This window comes from Scardinius erythrophthalmus (assembly GCF_964197995.2).
Source record: "Scardinius erythrophthalmus genome assembly, chromosome: 10".
Taxonomy (NCBI): domain Eukaryota; kingdom Metazoa; phylum Chordata; class Actinopteri; order Cypriniformes; family Leuciscidae; genus Scardinius; species Scardinius erythrophthalmus.
In genome coordinates, this window is record NC_138230.1 from 39,585,759 (window position 1) to 39,603,243 (window position 17,485).

The following is a 17,485-nucleotide window of genomic DNA, read 5'->3' on the forward strand; positions in this document are numbered from 1 at the left end:
GCAGATTTGATATTGCATATCACATGTCGACTCAATACAGTGAGATTAAAACAAAATTGTAGTAGTATTTTTTTTTTCTCAGAAATTTCAATGATTTCATCCGCAAACTGATCATGTTGGCTTCTATTTAATGTGGCTGCTTCTACTTAGTGACAGAGGAATTGATGGCAAAATGGCACAGAGTTTGATTGGACCCCAAACCTTGGCGTTGAAAACAAAAGCATTTTCTCCACATTTTTAAAACTAGTTTTTTTTTATCTTACTAGGCTAAATATACACTATTTTATGGTCATTTGCATTTAGCACTAAATTCATGCAAAAAAAGAAATTATATAATTCCACTAGAGAAAGACTTTATTTTATCTTGCACTTTATTTTGACGGTCCACTTTAGACATTCTATTAATATAAGTAACTCTGCAACTACATGTCAACTAACTCTCATTAGAGTACTAGTAGACTGCTATGTTATGGTTATGGGTGGTGGGGTTCGGGTTTGTAGTTGACGTAGTTGCAAAGTTACTTATTGTCAGTAGAATGTCTGTTGGGAAGCCTGCAGATATTAAGCAGACAGTTTACTAACACTCTACTGAGAGTAGTTGCAAAGTTACTTAGTTAGTAGAATGTCTAAAGTGGACTATGATCATTGACCTAAAGTGTTACAGGGACAGATGTTTACGGCACATGTTGTCAAGTATAATGCACACAAGTTACACCAGAATGAACAATAATGTAATTGTTGCATTGGAAATGAAAGCCTTAGCATAAGTTCTGCCAGGAAGACTCAATTGTTACGTCACTTATTACATCCTCATCTAACCAATTGTGTTCTATTACTTGTAGTATAAAATATCGTTTCGTTTCAGATATAAAGTTGCAGATGCTGAAGCCTACATTCCCCTCCATCCTCCCCACCTCCACCAGGATGGTTTCTTCCCTTCCATCCTCCCCACCACCACCAGGATGGTCCCTTCCCCTCCATCCTCCCTACCTCCACCAGGATGGTCCTCTCCACTCCATCCTACCCACCTCCATACCAGGATGGTCCCTTCACCTCCATCCTCCCCACCACCACCAGGATGGTTCCTTCCCCTCCATCCTCCACACCACCACCAGGATGATTGCTTCCCATACCTCCCAGGGGGTCGGCTACGCCCCTGCCTTCGTCTTCAGGCAGGAAATGCAGAATTCGTACCCTCGGATTGCGAGCTACGGACGGGGCCTATGCCAAAGAACTTTATATCATAAAACTTGCTTGCTGGGCTGTTAATAAATGCATACTCGTTACGTTATTTTGCCTCCCGAGTCTTTCTGGTAGAACTGTTTGTTCTCATATGAGCAACCACATCATCTATAATCCTGCACAGAAAGCATTAATATGCTGCTTTATTTATTTCAGTATTCCATTAAATTTCACAAAGGACTCCCAGCTTTAAAAACATTATGAGGCTCTAAAGACGGCACAAAATGATTGAGAGCAAAAACAACAATCTAAAGCGCCAGTAAAAAAAAAAAAACTCATCCTCCAAAAGTTTACTTAAACATGGCTCTCCCATTTGAATCTAGGTCTCATGAGCCATTTAACCTGTCTGAGATAATTGCATCAGATTTCATTCATCAATAGAGCCGTGAGCTTTGAAAAGCGTTTCTTCATTAAAGTGGAGCAGATTGAGTTTGGTCTAACACTGCTCTGCTCTACTGCCCAGACACAATGACACACAGAAGCGATAGACATATCCTCAAAAGCATTGAGAGGAATTTCTTAAGGCTATCATGAAAAGATTCATTTAGATTTTGGCTTACATTGGGACCAAGGTTTTAGTATTGCAGATAACTTGAGATCTTGCCATGGAAACCTTTTGACTGATATCTTAGCCTTTATTTGAACAGGGATTGAAAAAAAAAATAAAAAAAATCTTTCATGCTGGTTACAAGGGAGGCCAAGGCTAATTGTCACAAAGGCTATATCTAAGTAATTTTATTAATTTGATTAATATTTTATTGATTAAATTCTGTAGCAATGGCTTTTGTATGTATCAAACATTTAATTTGTTTATGTGTGTGTGTGTGTGTGTGTGTGTGTGTGTGCGTGCGTGCGTGCGTGTGTGCGTGTGTGTGTGTGTGTGTGTGTGTGTGTCAGTCATCCAAACTAAAATTATAACATTTATTTATTTTAGCTGTTGGGTAACAAATGAACAAAAAGTTAAACAACACATTCAAACTTTGTAATAAAAGTTTTTTTTTTTTTTTTTTTTTTTTTTTATATAAAAGTAGATTTTAACAGATTTTGTTTTAAACTATTATCTCAGGACAAGTGTGTTTGTCAAGCTGGGTTTGTCACATGTTTTAAATATTATAATGTTGATTAATGTATTTGTTGGCCAAAAAAGATATTTGTAACTTTTACTAGATTACTCTTTTCATTAAAGGCACACTATGCAAGATTTGTACCTTAAAATAACAGCTTTGATATCATTCGATGGAAATGCCTCTATGAAAGACATGCATTTCAGATGACGACGAAGAAAAAGAAAGAAAGTGCGGTCGGAAGAGTGCAGAGACGGCTCTGTGTGAGTGGTATTTACGCCAGTAGCGGTAAATACAAGTGTTCCACAGTGACTCTAGGGGTCGGTGTTTGAGAAAAGCTGAAACTGCATAGTGTGCCTTTAATAGTTTTTTGTTTCCTAATTGTTTAGCTGTTAAAGGGACCATTTACGCGACACCGTTTACAACAACAAAAAAAATATTTTTATGTGCTTAGGCTGTTAATTCGAAACATGAAAACGTGATTTAAAGTCAAGATTTTAAAAAAACAATACCATTATCGTCTCTGTGTAAACTACAAAAACACAAATTTGTGAAAAGAGTGACGTCATGCGCATGTGTATTACGTATTCAATCTATAGGTATATATAATACTGTTTTTAGTCGTCTTCGTGGATCCATGTAAACAGGGATCAACTTGACAACTTTGTCATCTGTACGCGAAAAACGCAGTACATCGTCGTCATGTAAACACCCTAATTTGTGTTTATTGGCAGCTTCCACTGTGACAACTTACCCCATGTATTGTAAAAACACCTCACGCTATACAAAAGGTCAACTGTGTTCCAATGAAAAGTTTCATTTTTCTTCCAAAAGTCTGATAACTAGCCACTGTCTCCCTTTTTTTCCTCTTATGAGATGGATCGTGAGACACATTACAAACAAAATGCACATTTTACATGGTAAAACATTCCTTGCCTTTCCTGAGAAAGCAACAGAGAACAAATTTCAAGAATGTGCAATGTTAATTCCGATGGAAACAGCTATCGATGGCTTTTGTCCACAAATTAAACTGAGCTCTAGATTGGGATTAGCTAATGAGCAAACAGAGAGCAATTTCAGACTGCAGCTGGAATTGCTGTTATTTTAAAAGAACCCATTTTATTTGAAGGCTTTGCTTGATCAATTTTGAATAATAACTCTCCTCCAAACTAAATAAACCTAGCCATAATTGCTTTCGCAAATCAATTAAGTTTGTTTGAACGCGAGCCAAAAGGAGGACCAAGGGACTTCCATTGAGCGTTAAAGCTACGCTAGCTCAGGCTAATCTCAAAGACACTCGGTCCCTTTCCGCCAGTGCGCATCCCACTTCCCGCGGAGTGAAAGTAATCTATGAACACATGCGCACACACACACATGCGGCTCTGCTCCGATTAACATTGTCTTTCTCTGCCAATTTTTGTATCCCTTTAGTAAATATAGTGCCTGCCTGTTTATGTTGTCAGCATAAATAGTATAAAATGCTCTGAAAAAACTCAACAGCGAGCATCTTGTGTTCTTATTCCCGACTGCCTTGTTTCCTTTTTATTGATGGATTGTTCGCTATAATCAGCTTTTCTGTCTTAAGCATCAAAAATCTATGCAATCCGAACGTTTGCCTGTCTAAACGTAATGTCGGTCACTCATATCTGGGCTTCATCGATCGCTGCTCAGAATCAATCCTCGGCAAGCAGATATTTCCAGGAGAAATCCTTCACTTTGATTCTCTTCAGGCTTGCCTGCTCGGTTGAGATCATCTGCTGCTGTCCTTAAATCACGTCCTAAAGTGCTGATCCGCACACTTGTGCTGAACATGTCAACCATCTCATCAAAGCCCCGACGCTGAATATCAGAACTCACGCTGAATGCACAAGTGAGAGGTAAATTGAGTTACCCTGTTTTACATAAATATAGAATTAACACATAAAAGGACTTACACAGCACAGCTGATGATCTGCAACAAAGGGCACTCTGTCTATGCCTTGTAAGCATGAAGATTTGCATCCACTACTAGTTTAATCGTTCAAAAAGGCCCCAGGTCATATTATTTAGGCTGACTGGGGTTAATGCTATGACCATATATTTAATCATTTCATCCATCTCCACAACAATACAACTGTTGAGGGAAAACAGATAGGTTTGTGGACTGGGAAAGGTCTTAAGCCATACTTAGGCAATAAGACCGTATACTACCATTCAAAGGTTTGTGGCCACATGATTATTTAATGTTTTTGAAAGTCTCTTATGCTCACCAAGGCTGCATTTACTTGATCAAATATGTATTAAAAAGCTATATTGTGAGATATTATTCTAATTTAAAATAACTGTTTTCTATTTTAATATATGTCAAAATGCATTTTATTCTTGTGAATTTTCAGCATCTTTACTCTAGTCTTCAGTTTCACAACATGATCCTTCAGAAATCATTCTATTAAGATACATTTGCTATTATTATCAATGCTGAAACATTGCTGCTTAATATTTTGGTGGAAACTGAAAATTGTTTGTGTAGATGAACAGCTTTTATTTGGAATATAAATCTTTTGTAACATCATAAATGCCTTCACTGTCACTTTTGATCAACTCAAATGCATCCTTGCTGAATAATAAATAAAAAACAAAATCGTAAAAAATATCCTGACCTCAAACATTTTGAACAGTAGTGTACTTTCATGTTAATGGTTGGTAATTGACACTAAATGGGGGATGCAATTTTATCTCCTCATAATTTAGCTGACTAAGCACTGTTTTATTTCTTATGTCAGCAGGCAGTTGTAGGGTTGAAAATAATCCAAGATATTTGAAACGAACAAAGACATTTGCTTTACTGTTTTCCACCCCACTTTTTTCTACCACAAGGAACATTTGGAGTTCCCAAAGGCACAGAGGAGGTACATGCTGGATCTGATAGTGATCAAGGCCTGTAGAGCAAGATGTTTGTACTTTGGGGGTCTAAAAGTATTGATTTGTCACACATTTAGTACAACGGGGGAAGTGTAATTATCTGATTGGTCAGTTTGAATGTCTCACAGTTGGGTTAAAGTCACATGGTCAGGAAAGGATAAAACAAGATTGAAACTGTTGCTCTGTCTCTTTTATGCTCTGGCTCCCTTATTCTCTGTGTCCATTTCTTGGGACTCTCTCTCTCTCTCTCTGGTAACATATATGCTGGGTAAGATTAATGATATAAGTTATCATCATCTTATACATCTATTTTGTAACTATTTTAAGTGTAACCATAACCATATTTTGTCATTACACCTTTTCAATTACAAATAATGTGCTAAATAGTTTTGATTTGGTATTGACTTTGAAGTGCTACATATTGAAATACAATATTGTCACTCTCTATAGCAACGCTCTCCCACATATTAAGCTATTGTAACTGTGCTTATTTTTCCGTCATTGGTATAAGTGGCAGTGGGTGGAATAGACAAGAAATGTACAGTTTTCTACCATCTTGCTAATAACATTTCTTTAGTCATTCGGCAGTCTTGCAGATTGAACCACTGCAGGAAATCCACCCTTACACAGTGCAAAATAATGTGTGCAAATTGTACTGTCAACATTCACGATTACAGCTTATGAACAATTGCAAAGGTAATTTAATTGACACATCCTGAACTCTAGAGAAAATCCCACTCATAAAGCCAACATATTTCTTTTACTCATAAATACAGTGTTCCTAAATGAATCCATGTTATTGAACAAATCGACTGAATGAATGATTCAATAACTCACTCACAATGACAGTCACCTGTCGTCACCTACTGGCGAATCGATGTAACCTGCAGAAAGAGTCACTGAAACCCCCCACCACTAACACACAGACAGACAGACAGTCTGTCTGGAACAAACACATACAAGCTTCGTGATACAAACAGTGAAGAGTCCATGTTATATAATGCGGATTTTAGCACCCCATGAATGCTGAACTGACCAATCAGCATCCAGGACTGTAAATGTCCATTTAATAGTGTTTTTTTGTTGTTGTTTTTTTACATGCTGATATTCATTCAGGTGCAGACGTGCAAACAGAAATGCCAGTGAGACCTGCACTGATCTTGCCTGCATCTCACCAAACTCAAGTGCACTCAAGGACATGGGCAAAAATACTAAAAGACTTGGTTGATATCAATGCAGTACAACAGTGCCCACTGTACTCAATACCACAATAGATACTAAACAGAAATGCAGTGTGTGTGTGGGGGGGGGGGGGGGTGAGTGGGTGATGCACAATTATTTTAAGCATGCAGTGTAGCATGCAGTAGTATGTGTGTGCAGTGCCAAATGAATAATATTAACCAAAATGTCTAAAAATATCAGATTCTTCGCATGCGTCGGCCAGTATTTACTAACAAAGCAAACATTCAACTAAGGTTTAATTATGTTTGACCTTGTCATGCAGTGTGAGGAAGTGTAAATGTGTAGAGGGACGTCCAGAAGCATGGAGGTACTCTACCTGCTTGATGCTGCGGCTCACCTGGGCAGGTGGCAGTGTTGTTGCAGAGTCGGTTTTCCCTCAGTGGGCCACTGCAGAGGGTCCCGTACGGAGAGGATACACACGAACGAGAACGAAACTGCCAACCTTGCCCACATGTCAGTGAACACACGCTCCACTGAGACCACTCCTCCGCTTTCGGGTCACCTACAAAACACGAGATGGAGAGAAAAGCAAAATCTTGAAATTCCTGACACAGACAGAAAGCGAAGACTTTAAGAAAGTTAACAAAAAAACAAGGTCAACGTTAGCCCAGGGTTATGCTTCATTGCCACCTTTAATAAACTAGAAAAGCATTTCCAAATATTCACAAAAACCTCATAAAAATCCTTTTCAGGTCTTCAGCAGCTTAAGGTCTACTAAAAGGTGTTGCAAGGTCGGTGGCAGCTGTATCTGAATGTGACGGGTGGGAATATGTCAGTCATATTTTTTTTTTGAAAGCTGTGTCCTTGGATAGAGGCAACATCACAAAATGAATGGGCAAATCAAATTAATTGCACGTCTTGTAATCGCATTACATCTTCATTTGCATGTGATGAGTCAGAGCTTAGCCTTATTTGCGGAGCGGATGGGTGGAGGATAGAGGGTAGGGGGCTGATGGGGACAGGGATGCCGTCGGGAGTTTACGCACATACGTTTTCTGTCACAGAGATGGATGCTGAAAAGAGGAAAAGGTGGGATGACACTTCAAGAGGAAAACATTCACATACTTTATAAAATGTTTATTAAAAAAAAACATATATTCTTATATTATTTTATATTACTTTTAATTTATAACACATTTTACAATATATTATTTATATTTATTTAAAATATGTCAGATTGTTTTTATACATTTATACACATATACTACCACTCAAACATTCGGGTTAAGCAAGATTTTTTGTTTTTAATTTAAATAACTCTCTTATGCTTAAAATACAGTAAAAACAGTAATATTATGAAATATTATTTCAACTTGAAATAGCTGATTTCTGTTTTAATATGTTTTAAAATGTAATTTATTCTTTTGATGACAAATCTGAATTTTCAGCATCATTACTCCAGTCTTCAGTGTCACATGATCATTCAGAAGTCATTCTAATAGGCTGATTTGGTTCTCAAGAAATGTTTCTTATTATTATCAATGCTGAAAACAGTTGTGGTGCTTATTATTTTTATTCTATGTTTTCAGGATTCTTTGTTAAATAGAAAGTTCCCCTTTCTTTTGAATAACACCAAAGCGCTGAAATGCAATGACTTGTGAAACAATAATGTGATTATTCCCAATAATAAGTGTAAGGACTTCATCACAGATGTTTACATGACACAAGCAAACCTCTTTACTCCTGTTTACATGCAATTTCGTTATTTTGATTACTCGAATTGTGGTTATTTTTACCGCCATTATTAACATTACCCCAATGCACAGCACAAACGATTAATTCACATTCAGTAGGTGTGTTACTGGCCACTATACTTACGACAAATGCAAAACACATTTCTGTATGGATGTATTGGATTTTTTTCGACACCTGTTTTCGACCATCAATATACTGCATTATATTCATGTCGCACAATGTTGTCCACATAAGTTTAATCAGCAACCCAAAAATGTGATGCCTTCTTTACCGCTATGTTTAAGAATCTGCGCATACGTCAGAAGAACATGAACACTTTGGTCAGAGTGGAATATTGAAGCGTTTACATGCATGTTTATTGCGTTTAAAATTAGCATAAGCCACGTTTTACTATGATTATGGTCCTCCTGACCTTAACTGCATTTGATCAAACTATTGTGTTTACATGAGGTAAAGTTGTATTATGAGGGAGCATGCAAACGTAGTTATTGACAGTAGATGGGACTCACCTGTCTGGGCCTGGAACACACCCGGCTGGTCAGCTGATCGCGGCCTTTGCGTCTTCACCTTCTGCTCATCATTGTCAGGTTCTGGACACACACACAAATACATTCATAAATAAAAATCATTTCAACCATGACAACTCTCTGAATAGTTTTAGCATGTCATTGAATATGGCGATATACTTGGTCTTGGCAGACTAGATAGTTGTACATGAATTTTGAACAAATTCCGTTCTTGTCTTAGGACTTTGATGAACTTTTTTGATCTACTGGATATATATATATGAACCACATGCGGTCACAACTGTGCATATATCGGCTATTTTATAAGCTTCAAATGTGACTCATCCAATCAGGTTTTAGAGTGGAAAGCATCCATAAAATCCAGTCAGAAAACGCTGCTACACGATGCACTCTTTATTAGTATGGAACTGATGCATACGGTTGTACAACCACAAATGCTAAAGCTCACACATACTATTAGCGCTGTTTTACATTTGCACAATAATGTTAGACATCTCTGCAGGAGCTTCCTCTTGCCCTTGAATTAAATGTAAATCTCTCCATTGTGTGAGGAACATTTTAAGTTTGCTGCTGCAAACCTCCTCTTGTAGCAGCTCCTGAGAAAACCTACATAAGCCAACAGAGACCTGCCACCAAAGTGCTTTCTATATCTGGCCTGGTCCTGGCACATGAAAATCCCTCATAATATGAACACACACTCATGAGAGCATACTGTATATTTCTACTCCTCGCTCAGATGAGGCTACCTGCCCCCCCAAAAAGTGAAGTTTAGTGGAAAGTGGATAATTCCCTGTCTACTTTGCTGAATGTAAGTCTTTAAATGAGCACATTCAGTATGTAGTGCCAAGAGTCCCTAAACAAACCAAATTAATCCCAGGGATTCATTTTCTTTGACACCTGAATCTAAAATAGGAGTGTTTTTTATATATATATATATATATATATAAATATATATATATATATATATATATATATATATATATATATATATATATATATATATATATATATATATATATATATATATATATATATATATATATATATATATATATTTTATATATATATATATTTATTCATGAGTGTTTTTTCTATTTTTTGGAAAGAACAAACCTCACCTTTGTACCCTTGTTCAATCTAAGGCTGATTAACCAACATTAAATATAAATGAGGGAGGGCATATCAAAGTAATTAGCATAATACATATCCAAATCATTTAACTATAAGGGCTTTCATACAACCTCTTCTGAACAATCACTGGCTAAAAAAGTTATGTATGCAGTTATGTATGAGCTATGCATGGAGAAATGGTTTATGTTTGCTCTTTTAACACTGAATCTGTTTGTCTCTAATGCATAGAATGTTCAGCGGACGACACTCTCTTCTCTGGAGCTGATTGGTCGGCTTGACCTTTTGCTCTGAGTGCGTGAAAATGTGAACTGAGTGGGTTGCTAATAAATTCCACAGGCATAGACAGGAAAGAAGGAATTTCCATAAGATGTGGCAGGAAGAACCAAAGGAAGAAAACACTACAAAACAAGTGGATCTTTAGGCTCTTTCTAAATTACCACGGGCGTTTAAGGATGCTTAGAATAATTCACAATCAGGAAATACATCCTCAACATGAATTTAAGAATAAATCTTCCTTTTGGGAGGCATGATTTATACTTTAGAGAGCTCCTACATCCAATGCTAAATTCATCTTAGTCAAGATGCCGAGAAAGAAGCTCCCCATAGACTGCATTTCCATTATTCCTAGATACTATTGTTAAGATACAAATACATTTGAATAATGTAGGACACAAAACAGTTGACCTGCATTTAAAACTGAATGCTTCAAAAATAGATTAAATACACAGAGAAAAGTTTCAACTTTGTGTGCTTTTAATATAAAGGATGAGTAGTGCTCCATATTTTCAAAAGAAAAAATTGAACAGAATGCAAGTCTCGACACAAACTTTAACTTGACGCAGCTTCTTGAAAATGCAACACTCATAGTGGGATGGTCAAAAAAGATTGTGAAACACTAAGCAGCATCGAAAGACACGAATTTACATGTGTATGGCTGTAGCAATGGTGCTTTAAATGAGAATATATATATATATGTGTGTGTGTGTGTGTGTGTGTGTGTGTGTGTGTGTGTGTGTGTGTGTGTGTGTGTGTGTGTGTGTGTGTGTGTGTGTGTGTGTGTGTGTGTGTGTGTGTGTGTGTGTGTGTGTATGAGATATGTATCTCGCTGAAGTATAAATCATGCCCCCCAAAAGGAAGATTTTTCTTAAAGGGGAACTATGCAGTTTTTTAGCTTAATTTACCTTAACTGGACAACTTCGGAGTCATTGGTATGGTCATATGACTTTTTTCGGGTTGAATGGTGGTTTTCTCGCACCCCCCTAGCGCCTGTGAGAGGAAAAACCACCCTTACAACTTTGGGCCGGCGGGTATCACATGATATCAGGTATTGCGATGCAACAAATTGCTTTACGGCACTGCACACATACACTATCTAAACATTTATAGCCTTCTGTGTACCATACATATACCTCAGTGGACATGGCTCCGTGCGTTCGCCGGCTTCTTTGAAAACAAATGAACATGACCAGAGGGAGAAGATGGGAGGGGGTGAGTCGCCAACGAGTTTTGACGACAGCGTTGTCAAATATTTATTCCGAAGCTGTAGGGGGAGCTCTATAGTGAAACCCCCGGGCAAAAAGTGAGAAAACAGCGAAGAAATTGCCGAAAACTGCATAGCGCCGCTTTAAATTCATGTTGAGGATGTGTTTCCTGATTGCAAATTCTTCTAAGCATCCTTAATCGCTCATGGTAATTTATAAAGAGCCTAAGAGAATCCACTTGTTTTCTGGTGTTTTTTTCCCTTAGGTTCTTCCTGCCACATCTTATGGAAATTCCTTCTTTCCTGCCTATGCCTGTATATATTGTATACTAGTTTACATCTGTGTGGAAGAAGCTAAAGACAGAAGCTAAAGGGTATAAGACTGTTTGAAAAAAAGAAAACAAAGAGAGAAGAAACTGTGGGAAAGAAACACATACAGTACAGTATAATAAAGGGAGACAAGCATTTGTAAGCAAAGAGGGCTGCATCACATACGTTGGAGCGCATGGGATGGATGGATACTCTAGAGACTTCCCCCCCCCCCCCGTTGGCTCTGTCAAACAGACCTGATTACCAGCGCTTCCCGCAGGGCCAGTGTTAATACGCTTATGATAGCTCAGACGTGCACGCAGACGATCACACTAATTTACTCTGTCATGGAAAAGACAATAGTGGTGTCAGGAAAGGCGGGGGATTGTTTCTGCTCGCTTTTTGTATCTCACTCCTACGCCTCCCTTCGTTCTGCCTCTCCTCTGCGTCTGTTTTTGTACCTTGGGTCTTCGCCACTGTCTCCATTCGGCTGGGGGTGAAGACAGCGGTTCAGTAAGACAGAGATAAAATGAACACGTTCTTTGACGTATCAGACACACATTCTGGGTTGAAGGATACCTTTTGACCTCTTATGTCTTTGATTAATGCACATTTCTTTACAGTCAATGTTGATCAGTTGGATTAATTGTTAAATATAAAAATCTTACTGACCTCAAACTTTTGAACGGCTGTGTAAAAATAAAAGCCAATAAATGGGAAATCATAAAGATAAAAATAAATATATTAAAAATAAATAAAATTATGAACTAAACAATAATTTAAGGTGAATTTAGGCATCACACTCACCATTATAGTATCCTACTACATGATTTTTTGTTGAATTAACCCTTTAATCTTTTTGAAAAATGCCTTTTCTATATGTTAGCATTATATATACAAATGCTAAATATGATGTTTCCTCGAGGGACTACCACGACAGAGTGAATAAAAGATCAGTTCTGGCGAATGATATTGGAGGGAGCTTCATCAACCCGGTGAGTACTGGAGTTAGCATTAAGCTAACACGCCGCTTCATTAGCCACTGTTTGTTTACGCTCTCGTTTCCAGAAGTCAGACGCTAGTTCTGGCTTCTTGATGACATCACGCACATCGTTAAAGACGGCAAGCAGTAATTGGTCGGGAAGCAACGTGTATTGTCCACGACACAACAAGAATTTAGGTAATGAATCAGTTGACATAATCTGACAGAACGACTTTATCATGACAGACACAAATTACAGTATTCGCCTCAGCTTCTTCTCCAACTCCATCTGTATTCTATTCTCAAGATAAAACTCAGTCACATGGTAAAGCAGGATTCTCTAGAGATCTCACTGGAGCAGTGGTGTGTGTAACCAGCCTAAAAGTCCAGCGCGCTAAACAGATGTTGATTATCCTGGGACGTCGTCTGTACATTTCCCCTTGAGAGACAACTGTACTTATTTCCACCATCCGGCGTGTGTGTAAGTGTGTGTGCGCATGCATTTGATGCTAGCCCTTTAAGCACTAAATGAGAGGTTGAATTATCTTTCCGCCACTCTCACAGCTTGTTCTTGGAAGCCGGAAATGAATTTAAGCGTTTAGCTCAAATTGAAGCCATTTAATTAAACGGCCTTGTGGTGTGTCTGTATTACTCACTTGGGTTCAAGTAAAGCTTAGTGTGCTGAACATCCGCACGCATTCATCCGAAACAATCAATACTGAGCTTGGGTATTTAAAGACGCTAACCGCATCCATCAGTGAAGCCAAACCTGCTTTACATTAGGCATGGGTGTAGTTGAGAGAGGTCAGCAAGTTTTTACTAATATATTAAAATTATTGTCAACACAGACGAGTCAACACTTATTTTAACAATGCAGCTGATAACATCCATGGCTGATAGTGAATTTCTACTACTTTGTCAAAATAAATTAAAAATAAACTACGGAAACTAAAATTCATTATTTGAAATGCTATAAGTGAATTTAGTCATCACAACATTATAATGTACAGTACGAAAATGGATATTCATTTTAAGATTTGCAAAAAATGTAAGTGTTATTAATTACGTTTTAGTAATTACTGTACTTTAATTACCGTATCATATCTGAGGCTTGATCAACTTGATCAAAACTTTGCTGAAAAAAGCTTGTTGCACAAAATCTACTATGCGTCATCTGTCTCCCTTTTTTTTTTTAGCAAGTAAAATGACTTTTGGTAGATTTGTAAAAATGTCTACCTTCAGGATGTGTTTGTAAGTGATGTTTATTTGTATATCCCTCAATCATAATGCATTGCATTATATGTTCTGCCCACCACAATAAAAATCACAGACATTTCATCATGAAACTAATTAAATACCATCTTACTAAGACACATTATTAGCACATATAGAGTGACAACTTATATTTGAAATTCATTTCTGATATACTGTTATAATTGAAATTATAATTATATTACAAGCTGTCAGAACAAATCATAATGTTTGGCCATAATACATTTAATATTTCATATTTTTAATAATATTTGATCAGTTTGATCATATTATTTTTTTTATTTTTTTTTTACCTCATTGAGTTTTTACCTCAACTCCACATTCTTCTATATCATACTACATGACTCTGATGTATCAAATATGATACTCAAAAGAAAAACATACACAAACATATTGTCTAGGTTACTATCATTATATTAAAATATGTCAGGCTTGACATAGTTAAGAGGCGTCTGAAGTTAAAATAATTTGTATTATGATGTTTAATGTAATAGCACAAGACCATATGTTCCATACAGCTGTTTTTGAACAAACAAAATCATCATATGTAAACACATCCTAAGAAACGTGTCTGTTCTGTCAAGTGAACCTGATTTTGAAAACACATCCTTACTGCACACCCTTATTTTAGCGCACAATAGAATCTGTTTGTGTATTTTGGTAATGCTTTGTAAAAAAGTACATCTGGAAGTAAACTAAAACACTTAGCTTTGAAACGAAACCACAGAGGCACCACACCAGCCAGCTCGACATAAAACAGATGTAGCAGAAGAAAAATCGGCAGCAGCATCAGCAAGCGAATCTATCAGCACGGCATGACAGCGATGCATCTCCAGCAGAAGCCTGACACCCCACAGCAACATCAACAACTTTAAAACCCCAACAATTCACTTCACATCCTTCCTCTCCAGCTCTCCACGGAGTTCTGCGAGTGGTAAATACGACCTGTCCATCAGCCTCCGGTAGGGGTGGACAGTTATTATAACAAGCATCTATCTATTCACAACTGTCATGAAGGTACAAATAAAGAGAAAGTAATACAAAAGCCTTAGTTCAGCAGACTGTGGGCCTCCCCCATAAAAAAATTATGACCGGAACTCAGAGTGCTGCAATGGGATTTAGAGCTAGACAGGCTGTAGAAACAGGCATAGAGAATCAATAGAAATGGAAAAAAGCACAACTTTGGATTATTGACATTTCTAAGGTTCTCTAAGGCTTAAAAAAGTATCTAAAATGAATAATTCAACCGACTTTATTGTTTTCACTGAAATTCGTGACATTCGCCCTATACTTCACCTGATACTTCACCTATACTGCTACAGTCCAGGAGCAATGTTAGATCAGAGATCAAATCTTTCTTTTGAGTAAGATCTTTCCAATGAATCGGTTAATCCAGTTCACATGTACTAAATGATTCTTTCACAAATCTAACTGATTAGGTTCTTTGAGTTCAAGCCCAAAGACTCAAATTATTCAGTCATAGTACTTAATAAGTTATTGGAAGGGAAGATTATCATGAATAACAACGAGAATTTCTTACAGTTTCTCAAGCAAAGCTAATCAGAAGACATTGGACAGCGGATAAGAGTCATTTGATCCACTTTCATGATACTTTTATGGTGCTTTTGGTCCTTTTTGAAGCTTGAAAGCTTCAATGCTCATTCATGATAATTGCATGACAAAGCAATCAGAACAGTCTTTAAAGATGAACTATTGTGCCTTTTCAACATTCTTAAGTGTATACTGTTGATGTTTAAGCATGAAAAAGTGCTGCAAAGTTACAAAGCACAGAGTTACTCCAAAGTGAGTTATTCTCTATATCAGTGTCATTGTTTCTGAACTCCCTGAAATGCCTCCATTATTGAGTTTTCTTCCTGGATTGTACACGTAACAATGCATATGCATATGCATAGGCATATACAAAATAAAGGAGGCAAGGCCTGGTTGAGTTGCGTTAGTAGTGTGTTGAGACTTAATAGGGGTGTGACATTTCCAAAACACTCGAAGCGGTTGACCAATCACAATACATTGGTCCAGCCAACCAATCAGAGCACAATGTGTTTGAAGAAGGAGGGGCTTCATAGATACAGGAACTAAACAGAGCGTTCCTGACAGAATGGGAAGCGAGATGTTGCAACAATGTAAAAGATGTGAAAAATAAGGTGTTTTTTTAGCATTCAAACATGAAACCCTATTCTAGTAGACCCCAAAAACAAAATCAAGACTTTGTAAAAGGTATTTTAAGTCCATAATAGACTAAATTTAAAATATGTGTGTTCTTGTGGATTCATTTTAATGTGGGTTTGTTCGACTATTTTTTGTCTCTACTTAGTCACTGAATCTGTGATTTGTATCTGTGCCAAAGTGTGTGTGTGTTCACATATCCTTGCTGTGGCGATTCCATCTGACTCAGTGAGCCACACAAATGAAGTGATTTACGCCGCCTTCCTGCCCACATCTCTTTCTTCTGACTACCAATGTTTTATGCACAAACGTACCCAATCCCTGAGTGTGTGCATGAGTGCATGTGCGCACACGGCTATTTATGACTATACACTTCAACACGTGTGACCCACTCGGCACAGTTATAGTTGTGTGTTTATTTATGCATGTATCTCCTTGTCAACATAAATTTATGCAGTCAGGGCCAAGTCTACAATGTGAATTTGTTATTGCAAATATATGTCTAAGCGCGTGTGTGTGTGTGTGTGTGTGTGTGTGTGTGTGTGTGTGTGTGTGTGTGTGTGTGTGTGTTCAGACACTTGCAGGAAGCAAGATCCAAAGAAAGTTTATTTTAATAAACCAACTAAAATACAGGAATTCGTAGGAGAAAGCATTAAACAACCACTAAACACGACTAATACCGGAACGAAGACTATCTCAAACTGAGGGCTTATACAGCAAACAGAGGGTGAAACTAACTAGATAAGTAATTAACAGACTAGAAGATTCACAAAGAAACTCAAAAATGAACAGAACAGAGAAACAGATCAAAAATCAAATCTCAAAGCGTAACAATAGGCAACAGACAGGGGAAAAAATATTAGCAATGAACTGATATTGAAATCCTGGTATATAGAGTTATGGCCAATAACTGACAAATGCCCAGTATTAAAATATCTGCAATTTTATTTTAATAAATGACAAATAAAACTAGAAAATATAGACTTAAACTTTAAATAAAACTTAAAAACCTACAAACACAATTAAATCAATAGTTTTAAAAAGTGAATTTAGACACTATACAGGCCTGTTCACACCAAGGACGATAATTATAAAGTTTTAATAAACATTCTAATTTTATGTATAATAGGGAATAAGAAGAAAAGGGAAGTCCACACCACATTTATAATGATAACCACTCAGATAAATTATATCATTGGAATCACACAGATTGAATTTTTGGCGGCGCTGAGAACGCCAGAGCAAACAATGCTCGCATTCTCTGTGTTTATTAGTTAGCGATCTGTCTAACAGTACTGTTTAATATGTTATTAGATAGAACTGTTATAGAAAGTAGACAGTATATGAAAAAAAGGTTATTAGCCTATGCCGAGTGGTTGATGTCCAGTGTTGCTAGCTGGGCAGATAAAATCATGTTTGGCTTGGTCCCTTCAAAGCTGCGTTGGATTTTCTCTTC

The 17,485-nt window shown here is 37.2% G+C and overlaps 1 protein-coding gene across 9 annotated transcripts in view; it reads right to left on the bottom strand.

The window, feature by feature from the left end:
• adgrb2 (adhesion G protein-coupled receptor B2) overlaps positions 1–17,485 on the bottom strand; it is a 306,144-nt gene that overhangs the window by 145,402 nt on the left and 143,257 nt on the right. For 8 of the 9 annotated variants that reach the window (XM_081376692.1, XM_081376691.1, XM_081376689.1 and 5 more), the window contains 2 exons: positions 8,654–8,734; positions 6,766–6,951 (listed from right to left, as the gene is read on the bottom strand). In XM_081376692.1, the coding sequence (XP_081232818.1) occupies positions 6,766–6,951; positions 8,654–8,734 (267 nt within the window). The remainder of the gene's footprint in view (positions 1–6,765; positions 6,952–8,653; positions 8,735–17,485) is intronic. The other variant, XM_081376690.1, reaches the window with a different exon arrangement.